Below are 15,387 nucleotides of genomic sequence, written 5' to 3' on the forward strand. Positions count from 1 at the left end.
TGTCACAGCCATGGATGAGACTTGGACTTCAGTGGAAGCTACACTTTGCTCTGGCCTGTGCCAAGAGATGGATGCAAAAGTACTGCATCCACCAAGAAATGACAGCAGGCAGAGGATACACATAAAGTATTTAAAAATGCATCATACATGAACTGAAAACAAAAGTGGAAGGGAGGCCTATACATTTTATATATCTGCAATACTTATTAACAAGAAATTTAATGAATGTACAAGTGAGCTGCACTGACTGGCAAAGCGACTCCAGAAATACTGACAAAGAATCAAGTAGGGGATAAGCAAGAGTTGATGTAATAATAAATGAGAAAATAGGGCAATGTTAGTTACAATGATCAGCATAGCAAATGCATTATCATTGTCAAAATGCACACCAAGCCACTATCTTATTTACGAGGGGCGTACTATATTGTTTTACACTTTATTTTTAGTACGTCCGAGTATGGTTCACATTTCACTTTTGAAGGTGGTGATGTGTAACTAGTGTCTTGTTCTACCATTTGGTAGCAGCACACGCACAGGGGCCAACGAATGCACTCGTCATAGCCATTTCATAACAACACTGTCAGCGTAGGAGCAGACAACATGGAAAGCAACCATCAGGGACAGCGCTATACGACTTGGTTCTTATGGAAAGAAGGTGTGACCCCTGCAGAAATTCATCGGCGCTTGTTGGCAGTCTGTAAAGAACATGCACCGTTGTGGAAAACAGTTTACAACTGGGTGGAAGGTTGGAAAACAGGGCTCATTGTAATGGAGCCATGTCTCATCACCAGTCACAAGCCTAGTCATGAAGTCGGCTGGATCTTGATCATGGCGTTGCAAAAGTTCTCTGAACATGTCCACATGCCTCTGCTTTCCATCTGCAGACACGAGTCTAGGCACCCACATGGATGACACCTTCCCCAACGGTAAGTGGCTGTGCACGATCCGCTGCAGGGTGTTCCGTCTAATTCCTGTGGCTGCCCCCATTTCCGTAAATGTGATGGATTTGTTTTCTTGGATGGCCTGTTCGACCCGGGCAATGTTGGCTGGTGTTGACACTATCACATTCCATCCAGAACTGGTTCCCTTGTCCACCGATGTGCGCCCTGTTTTCCAACCTTCCACCGAGTTGTAAACTGTTTTCCGTTTAGCACCGATAAATTTCTGCAGTGGTCACGCCTTCTTTCCATAGGAACCAAGTCGTATAGCGCTGTCCCTGACGGTTGCTTTCCATGTTGTCTGCTCCTATGCCGACAATGTTGTTATGAAATGGCTATGACGAGTGCATTCGTTGGCCCCTGTGTATGTGCTGCTAGCAAACGGTGGAACAACATACTAGTAACACGTCACCAGCTTCAAAAGTGAAATGTGAACCATACCCAGACGTATAAAAAATAAAGTGTAAAACAATATAGTACCCCCTTCGTATTTTGTTCATAGTTTAATATCACACTAGCACATCAAAGGTTTTCAGCAATGTAAGGATGCGAAAGGGTTAGATTTGGTAAGGTAGTGGCCATGGCCTTAATTAAGGTACAGCCCCAGCATTTACTTAATGTGAAAATGGGAAACCATGGAAAATAATCTTCAGGGCTGCCAATGGTGGGATTCAAATCCACCATCTCCAGAAAGCAAGCTCAAGCCAATATCTACCACAATGGTACAGATCTACATGTCTGCTAGTTCAGTAGATGATGGAGAAATCAAAAGGATATACAAGGAGTTAGGAGATGAAAACCTAATTGTGATGGGAGACTTGAATATAAAGGAAGATCAATGATGAGAAGGTAATACAGTAATACAGTAATACAGTAAGAGAATATGGACTGGAACAAAGGAATGAAAGAGATTGCCATCTGGTAAGATTCTGCACTGTTCATAAATTAGACCTTGCTAACACTTAATTCAAAAACAGTAAAGGACAGTTGTATGTATGAACAAGACTTAAAGGCAATGGAAGATATCAAAGAGACTTCATTGCAGTTAGGAAGAGATTTAGATTTGTTTAAAATTTGTTTTACATTTGCTTTACATTGCACCAACACAGAGAGATCTTATAGCGACGACGGGGTAGGAAAGGGCTAGCAGTGGGAAGGAAGCGGCCATGGCCTTAATTAAGATACAGCCCCAGCATTCGCCTGGTGTGAAATTGGAGACCACGGAAAACCATCTTCAGGGATGTCGACGGTGGGGTTTGAACCCACTATATCCCGGATAAAAGCTCACAGCTGCACGCCCCTAACCACACGGCCAACTCGCCTGGTAGAGATTTAGAAACTAGGTGTTAAATTACAAGACATTACCGGAAACAACTCGCCTGGTAGAGATTTAGAAACTAGGTGTTAAATTACAAGACCTTACCGGAAACAGACATGAGCTCAGATCAAGAAATTGAATAAAAGGAAACAACAAAAAGATGGCATGTAGACAAGTTAAAGAAGGAACAAATGTTGTTTCACGCAATGCAATGCACAAGGACTAAAGAAATAATGGCATAAATACATATATACTTTCCCCATCAAATTAGTGATATGAGGACGAATCAAAAAGTAAGTTCACTTTTCCACATAGTCCCCAAGATTCTGTAAACATTTCTCAGAATGGTCAACCAACTTTTCGATTCCGGATGCATAGACATCACCTCCAGCACTATGTAACCACCTGGAGACAGCTGCTTTCAACACCTCATCATTTCGGAATCATCATCGACCGAGATCCTCCTTTCGTGGTGGTGATGTGGTGTGCACGCATTCCATTGATGTTCTGTCCGACTCGTTGGCTGAACGGTCAGCATACTGGCCTTCGGTTCAGAGGGTCCCGGGTTCGATTCCCGGCCGGGTCGGGGATTTTAACCTTAATTGGTTAATTCCAATGGCACGGGGGCTGGGTGTATGTGCTGTCTTCATCATCATTTCATCCTCATCACGACGTGCAGGTCACCTACGGGTGTCGAATAGAAAGACCTGCACCTGGCGAGCCGAACTTGTCTTCGGACACTCCCGGCACTAAAAGCCATACGCCATTTCATTTCATTGATGTTCTCTTTGTTTCAGGGGTGAAGTGATGGATGCACGTTTCATCCCCTGTGATGATTCGCCACTGAAACTTGTTGCCGTCCACAGAATACCACTGCAAAAGTGCCACTAATGATTGGAAACGTTGTCCCTTGTGAACATCGGTGAGCAGACGTGGGACCCATCCTTGACACAGTTTACGAAATCCAAGATGCTGGTGAACAATGGAGAACACACTGCCATGCTGGCAGTTTCCTGCAGTGTTAAGCGCCGATTCTCTCTAATGATCCCATCTACATGGTCAACATTTGCAACAGTACTGGACGTTGTGGGCCTACCGTCGTGATATTCGTCCGTGAGATCCTTGCGTCCGTCGTCAAATTGCTTACACCACTTTACAATATCTACATGAGAAATTGCATACTCACCATCTACAGCAGTGTCCATGCAATTGAACTGTTTAGCCCATAGAAATCTGATTGTTGCAGGCACCTTCAATATGGAGTGAACATCCAGTTGACGCACCATTGAGCCTAGCCTGCTCTGCACACACAATACGACAGGATACCACACCAACCTTCCTATCGGACATGTCAGCAGTTGCTCCACATTGGCCACGGTCACGACACACAGCGTGATCTCGCGCGAGGTAGTATAACTTACTTTTTGATTTGCCCTCGTATATGTGTGTGCTTGTCTATTTTCTCTAACAGCTACATTTATTTACACCTGGCATACTATTTGGTGACATCTGTTTGTTAAGATAACATTGACTGTCATTGTGCCAGCATGCAGCTCACCTCCAGTGGGGGTGTGCCTGAAAAAGAGCTGCACTACCTCGGTATGAGGACACGAGTTTACTTACTTATTGTGCCAGCAGATACTGGTTCACCCGAAACAAGTTGATGGTTTTGTAGACTTACGCTTTGTCAAAAAAATAAGGTGAAACTCTTTATGTTTCACAGAGAACTTTGCTCCGCATCTTCAGAAGAAAATTTTGGCTGTTCAAGATGAAGATTTTCTTCTGAAGACGCAGAGCAAAGTTCTCTGTGAAACGTAAAGAGTTTGTTTTCTTGTCATGGAATAAGCCCAAAAGCCTATATTATGTCTACAAGTACAGACCATGAAAGTATCAATGTTAACAAATTGATGTTTTATTTCTTTTGTCAAGTCATGTGGCGAGTGAGTAGACCACGTGACACACCAAGCCAATTCAAGGTTAGTGCATGCTGTGGAGAAAGCGAGCTTGTTCTGGAATAATCGACATCCCGCACGAGAAAACGATCCAATAATGTGAATTATTGCACTGCAAGTAATTCAGTCAAGACATGCATGCAAGATGGCAGTATGCAAAGAAAAGGAGGTCTCTGAATCATTAAAATGTCTACATTAATAAAACACATTACAATCTCAACAGCTTTTATGTGTTATACACTTAAGTATCTCTTTAGCGATTTTGACATATTATTATCGCTGAAGAAGAGAACAGATCTATTTCTCAAAATGTGTACGATGGTAGTATGAATTAAATTAGTAAGCAGTATATACAGTACTAACTGTATAATCAATTGCATTGACAGGTGGACCATTATTAGCCCTATTTCTCACAGGTTGACACGTTTGCAATATAGAAGAACCAATGGACAAATTTGGTGTACAACACACTTTAAGTAAGTGTTACAATGTTTTAAATATAAACATTATAATAACATTGTTATTTGTTGATTTCACTGTCTACCTTTAAACTTAAATTTATAGGACCACCATTCCAAAAATGCATGGGTGTCCACCTCCACATTTTATTTCTAGTACTAGTGTGTTTAAAACTATCGCATTCCCAATTTTTTATTTCACGCTATGCCACTGCTATGTATGTATGTACCAATGGGAATTTTTTCCTGTTGTGTATACAAACAGAAGTGTTCAACTAAATTAATAAATTTTAAGCACATAATGTTAAAAGCACACCTTTCTTAGAATGATAATAGAACAAGTTTAACAAAACAACCAAAACCCATTTACTTCTGTCTCTTTGGCATTTCTAGAGAGCTCAGAAAGAAAGGAAATGTGCTGAGAAGTAACACGTCTGCCATCTACTGACTGACATAACCATTTAATTCTTCCATAAGGATTCAATGCTTACATGGACATCCTGTTACTACAGGCTTTGTAAAAGCATCAATCCACACAAGTGAACACTATGTATGAGGATAAAATTAAGTCATAATATGAAACACAGAGAAGTGAAGAAATATAGATCAGAGAGCAAAAAAATAACTGAAAAATAAATGGTTGCAAAAGAAGACAACTACACACCTATTAAGTTTTATAAAATCCTGCTTTACATATTGCTGCCTATCATAATTTCCATCATGCATACAGTTTGTTACAAACAGTCACTCAAAAAAAAGAAAGAATGAGCGCATGGTATTATTGTACAAGTTGCCCCCACAAGTAGTCTTTTCTCAGAAACAACTGAACTTATAATGTTTGTTATGGGTATCCACATAGGAGGTGAATTATATATTGACAATAATTAAAATTAAATCTGATAAAATATTATAAACTTCTTTCTATTTTTTCATTGAGCGACTATACATCTGTTATGTTCCGATACTTGTAAGCAGATGTTTAACTTCTAATAAAGTGTGAAAATTTATTAAGCCATACCATTAGAGAGCTTGAACATTACGTACCTCTCTCGTATCATTCCCTCCATCCGCTGGCAATGAGGTATGGTACAAGTGGTATGGAATGAAATTTAATTCTAACATCAGACAATTTTGAGCTACACTCTCGAGATTAAACTCAGAGTTTGGTTCCCACTCTGAGTAAATATTCAGGTATGTTTCTACATTTTGATCACTTCTTGACTGCAACATAAAACATTACAGATAAGACAATAAAATATATAATACAAAAATAGAAAAAAATTAAAACAAACCTTGAAATACAGTAATGATAAAGTAGACTGAGATATTCTGCTTAACCTAATCATTAATGGGAGATGTGCAACTCTGAGCGACAGATGGAGATGGTGTAGTGATGTAAGATACTTGAGCCAATCAGTGCCCCAAGGCAATCTCTCAAAGGTAGAAATTTCCCCCAAATTAAGATGATTAGAATAAGAAGACATTTTCTCTTTACGGGATGTTCTTAAACAAAAATGAGTTGACAAAAATTAACCACCTCAGGTCACAGAACACAATATTCCTGAGCTTCTACTGAGAAGTCATGGCAATATGTCGGTCCTGTCTCACCTTCCCTTGGAGTAATTTATAAGAAATACAAAATCATGGCATGCTGTTGGCGTGACAGAATGGCAATATTACAGTAATTAATCCTTTCATTCAATAAAATGAATATACTCAAACAGAAAAGTAATATACATTCTGGCAATAACTCAATCTGGAGAGCAGAATATCTCCCAGTATCTCCCAGCCTGACCAGTATAGTTTGTAAAATACTGGAGAGTTTAATATCGAAGTACATCAGAGGGATATGTGATGATAAAAATTGGTTCATGAGGAACCAGTATGGATTTAGAAAGAAATTTTCTTGTGAGGCACAACTGGTGGGATTTCAGCAGGACATATCAATCAGTTGGATTCAGGAGGTCAGTTAGATTGCATAGCCATAGATCTTTACAAAGCCTTTGATAGAGTGGAACATGGAATATTATTAAAGAAATTGGAGGGAATAAGATTGGACGTAAGGGTTACACGTTGGATAAAAACATTTCTAAATTCAAGGGTTCAGAAAGTCAAAGTAGGAAATAATGTATCTCAGGAAGAGAAAGTTTGGAAGGGAATTGCACAGGGTAGTATAATCGGTCCGTTACTTTTCTTAATATACGCAAATGATTTAGGGAACAATATAACATCAAAAATAAGATTGTATGCAGATGACATAATTGTTTATAGGGAAATAAACAACATTGAGGATTGTTCAGAATTACAAAGGGACCTTGAAAGTATCCAACAATGGGTTGAAAAAAATAATATGAAGGTTAATGGAGGCAAATCAACTGTTACAACTTTTACAAACAGGAGCTTTAAAACTGAATTTGAATATACTTTGGATGAGGTAGTTATCCCAAAAGATGGCAAGTGCAAATACTTAGGTGTGAGATTTGAAAGTAATTTGCACTGGAAGGGTCATATTGATGACATTGTTGGGAAAGCATACAAATCGTTACATGTCATAATGAGGCTACTTAAAGGATGCAACAAAGAATTAAAAGAAAAAAGTTACTTGAGTATGGTTCGTCCATTATTGGAACATGCAAACAGTGTTTGGGATCCTCACCAAGAATACCTAATAAAAGAAATAGATAGTGTGCAGAGGAAAGCAGCAAGATTTGTAACAGGGGATTTCAGGAGAAAGAGTAGTGTATCAGAAATGTTAAAGGAACTTGGGTGGGAAACTTTAAGTAAGAGAAGGGAGAAAACTAGACTTATAGGATTATATAGAGCCTACACAGGAGAAGAAGCATGGGGAGATATCCGTGAGAGGCTTCAGTTGGAAAATAATTATATCGGCAGGACTGACCACAAATATAAAATTAGAAGGAATTTTAGCAGAAGCGATTGGGGTAAATTTTCATTCATTGGGAAGGGTGTGAAGGAGTGGAACAGTTTACCAGGGGTAGTGTTTGATCCTTTTTCAAAATCTGTACAGATATTCAAGAAGAGAATAAACAGCAACAGAGAAAATAAATGAAGTGTTAGAGGGCATTCGACCAGTGCAGGTTATTGTAAATAAATTTTAAAAATGTGTGTGAATAAATTAATTCCATCGCCTGGTCTAAGGAGTTTGGACAGCCAAAGTAGGAGACTGCCTGTAGGGGTGAAGTGCAGTGGGGACTTCGAGGGCCCTGGGACCGCTACGGTAGCTGTGAACTCTGAAAAGTGGTGGCAAAAGGGGCTCTGGTTAAGACACAGCAGGTCGTTATGCTACTTAGGATCCAGAACGGGTAAAAAAAAAAAAAATAGTAAATAAATAAATGCAATGTAAATATTAATCTTATACCAGTTGTATAGTATCATTTGAAGTAATTCCACATACTGTATATCAGTTGACTATATTTGTAAGTAGTACAGGAGATATTACAAGTAGAATTTTGTAAACAATATAAATTTATTAAGGATGAGCTGTGTGTTTAATAGAAAACATTGTTAGTGTAAATTGTATAATATTGTATTATAGGAAACTTTTCTTCTCTTGTTAATTTAATATTAGTGCTTGACAATAATGTATTTTAGTGTACCATTTGCCACCGAGGTAGACACCTCATTTGCAAATAAAGAGATTTTGATTTGATTTAAATGTAGCTGATATGACCAAAATCTGCCTAGAAGGCAAGAAAAAGAGAATTGAAACATTGTCTTCCTTTCTGTTGGTTAATGACAGTTAATTAAACTACAAGGTTCAAATACTTCTTGGCTCATTAGTATAAGCTGAATTCTGATTTCCTAACCTCCAAATAAGTAGGTAACAAAAATCACAATAACTAGCTGAAACCGATCAAAACATGACAGTCATTGGGGTAAATATTTAGTGAAGGTTTTCTTTATACATGACATTCCTCGTACAATTACTCTTTGGCAGTACTGCAACTTTACGGGCATCGAAAGGCTGAAAACCGGATGAGGTAAATAGAGGCTTTACCTTGAGCTTTATTGACCGTGATACAAAATACCAAGAGAATCAGAAATTGACACTTCTAAAGAAAAAATGGAAGTGTTTTATTCGATGGTGTTCAATTACCTCAAGGGATTAGAGCTCTCTGTCCAGCTTTATCTCAGCTTATTTTATCCAAATATTCCATTTGGTAGCCCATGAGAAACGTTCATATTTCTAAGGAGCATAACCACGTCTCCAATCTGTTAGAGAAGAATATGTGAAGGCAAAGCACTTAATTCCAAGGAATTTAAGAATTCTGCAGTGTATTGAAGCAACTGGCTAGCTACTGGCATAAACTCAATGACCTTGAAGGAAGGAAGGAAGGAAAGAAGGAAGGAAGGAAGGAAGTAAGGAAGGAAGGAAGGAAGGAAGGAAGGAAGGAAGGAAGGAAGGAAGGAAGGAAGGAAGGAAGGAAGGAAGGAAGGAACTGGGCATGACATAAAATGTTTGTGGAGGACTATCCTAGATGATGGCTGGATTGGCCTTTGATCAGTCTCATGAGTACATTCAGAGACTGTCTAATAAAAGGGGCAGTGGACCCAGTCAAGAGAGCTAAGCAATATGGCTGAGGAAGCTGTAACACTGACCATGTGACACCCCACTACCTGCAGGCCATTTACTGGACCATATGTGCCATAGGACTTTTCTGAATTGTTTCTTGCATTATACATCAATTAAGGTCAAATTCTTGGTTATTTATTTTTTTATTTATTTATTTATTTATTTATTTATTTATTTATTTATTTATTTATTTAATAGCCGGTTTACAACATGGTAGTAGACCCCAATTACAGAAAACCTAAACATCTTTAAATTACTTATTACATTATATTGACACAAGTGTTAGATCTCGACAACTAAAAATACAATTCTTTATAACTAAATTATGAATTAAATTACATTGATACAAGTCTTAGATTTTAATAAATAAAAATAAACTTCTTAATGACTAAATTATTCAGTACCTATAACTTTTTTGACAGCTTTCAACGTGATTTTATTGCTTAGTGTCGTGGCAGTGTAGCTGAAAAACGTTTTATGAATTTGGATATTGACATGTGGAAGTCCAAGTTATTGTCTATGCTAGCAGCTTCATTATAGTTGTTACATAACCTATAGAGTGGGGAATGGTTGTAGACGATCGTCAGAGCTCTTTCAGTCCTAAAGTGCAAGCGAGGTACGCGAAAATTCAATAGAGACAGTAAATTCATATTATCTATTTTATTGTTTCATAATTTATGCAGGTACTTTGCATCAATTATTTTTCTCTGATTTTCAAGACTGGTCATTCCGACACCGGTTAGTAAATTTTTGTATGGCACCATTAATGGATACAAGCCATGTGTTTGGTGATGAAGGAATCTTACAAAACGTTTTTGCACTCTTTCGATTAACTTAATATATTTATCGAACCGTGGATTCCATACAATGCTAGCATATTCCAGTTTTGCTCGTACAAAGGCATTATAGAGTGCTATGAATGAATTCGTCTTCCTGAACAGTTTAGTGCTCCGTATAATAAATCCCAATGCCCGGTAGGCCTCTCCTGTCACCTAGTTTACATGAGCAGTGAAAGTAAGAGCCTTGTCAAGCCGGACGCCAAGGTCACTGATTTGGTCAACTTCCTGCAGGGCGTTTGAACCCAGCTTGTATGGAAATAGAATTTTATTCTTTTTTCGGGTGAATTACATTGTTACACATTTCGAGAAGTTAAATTTTAATTTGTTCATATGGCACCACATTAGAATATCATCAAGGTCTTTTTGTAGTAATTCCGGGAGATAGTAGGTTCGAATCCCACTATCGGCAGCCCTGAAGATGGTTTTCCGTGGTTTCCCATTTTCACACCAGGCAAATGCTGGGGCTGTACCTTAATTAAGGCCACGGCCGCTTCCTTCCAACTCCTAGGCCTTTCCTATCCCATCGTCACCATAAGACCTATCTGTGTCGGTGCGACGTAAATCCCCTAGCAAAAAAATTTTGTAGTAAGAAGCTGACTTGTGTTGAGCTAATCGGTCTGAATATTTTGAAGTCATCTGCATAAAGGAGACCATTGGAATTGTTTATGTTTAGGTAAATCATTTATGAAAATCACGAACATAATTGGGCCCAGGTTCGAACCCTGAACGATTCCCGAATGTACATTATATTCAATAGAACAATTTCCAAGGTATTGAACATATTGTTATCTATTAGATAGATAAGTACTAAAAAATTTGAGCATATCTCACGAGAATAAAAATCTACTCAGTTTATTTAACAATATATCATGATCCATGCTGTCAAATGTATTTTCAAAATCTGTAAAAACAACGTCCATTTGCCCCACATTATCTAATTGTTTCGATATATCCTGACACAGATTGACCAGATTTGTAAATGTCGATCTCCTAGATACAAACCCATGTTGCTGGTCAGATATTAGTGGTCCAATGTATAAAATAACCTTATCATGAAGAATAAACTCAAAAACTTTTGCAAAAGCTGATAGGATACACACTGGTCGATAGTTTTTAATTAACAGCTGATCACCTGATTTTAGTATGGGGCAAACCCGAGACTTTTTCAAAAAACATCAGGAAAAGTTTGTGTTTTAAGAGCAAGATTATAAAGAAAATATAATGGCTTCCTAAGAATTTCTGCACATTCCTTTACGATATATGGAGGTATCTGATCCAGACCTGCAGATGTCTTCGGCTTTAAATTTCTCAGTGCTCTGTCAATGTCTTCCACTGTTATTTCATCGATGTGTAAAGTTTCTGAGTCACTAAGTATTATCTGTGGGAATATCGTACAGAGCAGGATGTTTTTTTTTGCTAGTTGCTTTACGTCACACCGACACAGATAGGTCTTATGGCGACGATGGGACAGGGAAGGGCTAGGATGGGAAGGAAGCAGCCGTGGCATTAATTAAGGTACAGCCCCAGCATTTTCCTGGTGTGAAAATGGGAAACCACGGAAAACCATTTTCAGGGCTGCCGACAGTCGGGTTCGAACCTACTATCTCCCGAATACTGCATACTGGCCGCACTTAAGCGACTGCAGCTATCGAGCTCAGTGAGCAGCGTGTTGAGAGTAGACCGATCTGAAATACCTAGCAAACCCATCCACATCTGATTCACCATTCTTTAACTCCTCATTATTGTACCACATATTATTACAAGTTTCTAACTTATGTTTTCTACTTTTTACAAAAGACCAAATTTTTTTAGAATCATGTGCAATGGTGTCTTTGACGGTCGTTACATATTTCCTAAAAGCTACTTTAATATCTGCCTTAATTTTGCTTCTGAGTTGTTTAAATTTCATATCACTACATTGGGAAATGCCCTTAGGTTTTCTATGGGAATCTTCCTGTTTTAAGTCTCTAATAATTTCTCTTGTGAACCAGGAGGGGTATTTATTAAGCCTCTGTGAATTAGACACTGGAATGTTTCTCTGCAATACTATGTATAGTTGACTGTTAAAAGTATTTACTGCCCAATTTATTTCCATGCTACTGTATAGCTCATTCCAGTCAGTGTCCCTTAATTCCATGAATAGCTTCTCAAATTCAGCTTTCCTAAAATTAAGCCTTGTTTCAATTTTTAGCCTGAAATTCTCTATAGCACTTTTTAGTGGTAAATTTAATTATAATGAAGGGTGGTGCTTATCTTCTGGCAAGAGAGGGAATGTGTCCCTGGAAACTTCTAATTGCGTATAATTGGTAAGAATTAAGTCAAGGGTTTTCCTATTAAAATTTTGCACAGTGTTATCAAAAGGTTCATAAATTTTTTTATCATCTGACACTGACTGTTACCATCATAGGGATTGAGGTCTGTACTTGTTATCGTGGGAATGATGAAGTCGCCTGCTATGATCACATTATTACTGTAAATTTCATAATGGGATTCTAGCCACTCTAGCATTTCCTGATATGACTCAAGATTAGATACAGGGAGGAAACGATGTAGACAGTACAAACAAAACAACTGTTTCCCTGTAGTTCTAATTTTAACACAAGGCATCTGCCCTACGTGCAAAGCCTTCGGCCTTGAGGACCTTAACTCTTTCCTTCACTGCTATGAGCACTCCACCCCCTCTCCTGTTGCTACCTCTTGTCTTGTCTGTACACTTGGTATCCAGTGCTACAGACCTCACTGTCATATATACTATCATCAAGCCAGGTTGCACCTAACATACAAATATCTACATTATTAGATAACAAACTTTCATTAAACGAGTCTAATTTGGTTCTCACTCCTTGCGCATTCTGACAAGTAAATATTTATCCATTCTAGCTCACCTTCTACAGTTTTTCAGGGTCATTGGTATAATTAATAATCACTACTGGTGAACCCTGACTTTTCTGCATTTTAATAGTTCAATTTCTTACCCATAAGAAAGCGTACTGTTTCTCCCTCCTCTTGACGGGTAGTAGCTAGAAGCTTCCTCTTCTCCGGAACCAGGCTTTCATTCACATACACAATAGAGTCTCCAGGTAGTCCAATATGATTCGTAGAAAGGTTCCCCCTTCACCCGGTGACGTTCAATGAGTTTCTCCTTGTCGAAGCGCCGTACGAATTTCACCACTATCGCTCTATATTCTTGGCTGGGTTGTTTAGGAAGGCGGTAGCATGCGTCAACCATCTCATCCTTAATTTCCACATCCAGAGCTCTTCCAATCTGCTGTACAGTTTCTAGTACATTTTCATTCGAGCACTCAGGAACACCCTGTATTTCAACGGTGTTCCTTCTGGAATATTGTTCTCCCTCTACAACACGGTTCTCCAGAGCCTTCACTTTGGCACGCAGATTGAATATCTGCGTTAAAAGTTCGATCTTGGCCAAACACTTAGCTACATCATCATGCTGTTTCTTCAGAAGGCTGGCGTTATCCTCAAGTTTAGTGTGACACAGTTCTAATGAACTGCCTTGGTCTCTCCCCCTCTGATCCTATACCTTTTTCATCTCTTTCATTTCTTCCCAAAACTAGTTCATAAGTTCGATAACATGAGCAATTGATGGAGATGTTTCTTTGTTACAATGTCTACACAATTCATCACTCCTTCCATCGACACTGAAGCACTTCACATGGTACCAGTTTTTACACGTTTCGCACTGTACTTTGGCTCCCTTGCCTACCTCCTTCTTACATTCCGCGCACAAGGCCATGGCGACTAGGAGGTAGCTCCTTCACTTCTTTTACAGATATCACGTTAATAACTTATCACTTTTCAATATTTACACTTCCTTCAAGCGTCAAAACCCACCTGGTTTTGATACAGTTAGGAGTTAACGTGTAATTTTCTGCTGTACACACTTAAAATACACAGTTTTTAGGAGCTCTACCTATGCGTGATTTCACTCTGCTGCCATCTGTGCCTTGCACGTGAGATTCAGAAGAGTTCGGTTTGAAACATGGCACTGTTATTACTGTACCCATCCAGAGGTACAAACCAGTGACCCAGCGGCATATGTATTTTAACATCATGTCTCTGTGCGTAGCGCTACGCTGGAGACAAAGAAGGACGCAAGAAAATTTCCACTCGTGAAAGTGTGAGCCAGCATGAGTTTACGAGTATAGGTTGTCTACAGAGTTCCATTTTCAAAATTCCAGTATATTTCCAGTATATTCAGTATAACTATCAACAACATTCCAGTACCTAATGCTATGATTTTTTTTTTTAATTTTTAGGAAGAATTACACACTTGATGATTTCAGGTTTGTAATTTTTTGCCAACACATGCATATTTTGTTTTTAGTAAATTCAGTTAGCCTTCATTTTTTAACCCTTGTCTAGTCATGCGAAAATTATAATGTTACTAGTCGCGCACGGAGGTAACTTCCGGGGTTAAAAATGTGCGTCATTTTCGTCCTTTGAAATGTTGTTTTGGCATGTTCGTTTGCAGTATTCTTCGGTATAATTAAAAGAAATCCTTTTAAGTATTTGTAGGTTATTTTTACACAGTTTGTTTGATCTAAAAGCAGAATACTGTAGACATTAACTATGTCAAATGACCTTATGATATTAAATTCGTGAGATTTGCCATTTCCTATGACGATCACATCATATGAAATCATATTTTTCTAAAATAAGTTTAGAAGAACAAAACAACAAGGTCATTGACCTCCAAAATAAAAAAATTAAGCACTAAAATATAAGTTAATTTACTTAATCGCATACGGAGAAAACGTCCAGGTGATGTCACTCGGCAAAACAATGATCCCACCCACACTCGCACACAGGATGCACAATCGTGTCGAAATACTGACAAGACGAGTCCAAATGAACAAGGAGAAAGGTATAGGGATGGGGAGACCCACAGTTCAACTGGGAAGTCCAGTACCGTGCAAAATGTAATCGGCCTGGAGGAAATCTCCGTGAGTGACTAATTAAGGGTTAATACAAACATTTTTTAGAGAACCTCCCTACTCTCCCCTCACAGCCCTCTACTCCATCCATTGCTTTTAAATCTCTTTAATTAGAAAATTTATACAACTCTTGCTTTGGAAAAAAATTACAATCTCAATGAATACAAAATTGTTTGTAAGACTATTAAAATAATTACAAGACAAAAAGTTGATAAACTGCCAGCTTTAAATAAATGAAAAAAAAAATCATATGTATAGCTTCCTACTATATAACTGTTTGTTTTAAATTTACAATGCTGTATTACACACATTCGCAAAATATACCTGAAAAGT

At 38.3% G+C, this 15,387-nt stretch overlaps 1 protein-coding gene across 3 annotated transcripts in view; it reads right to left on the reverse strand.

The window, feature by feature from the left end:
- Positions 1-15,387, reverse strand: part of LOC136862883 (KICSTOR complex protein kaptin) — a 174,569-nt gene that overhangs the window by 119,139 nt on the left and 40,043 nt on the right. For all 3 annotated transcript variants that reach the window (XM_067139155.2, XM_067139154.2, XM_067139156.1), the window contains exon 3: positions 5,711-5,887. In XM_067139155.2, coding sequence (XP_066995256.1) covers positions 5,711-5,887 — 177 coding nt within the window. The remainder of the gene's footprint in view (positions 1-5,710; positions 5,888-15,387) is intronic.

Source organism: Anabrus simplex, chromosome 2 (genome assembly GCF_040414725.1).
Source record: "Anabrus simplex isolate iqAnaSimp1 chromosome 2, ASM4041472v1, whole genome shotgun sequence".
In the NCBI taxonomy this organism is placed as follows: domain Eukaryota; kingdom Metazoa; phylum Arthropoda; class Insecta; order Orthoptera; family Tettigoniidae; genus Anabrus; species Anabrus simplex.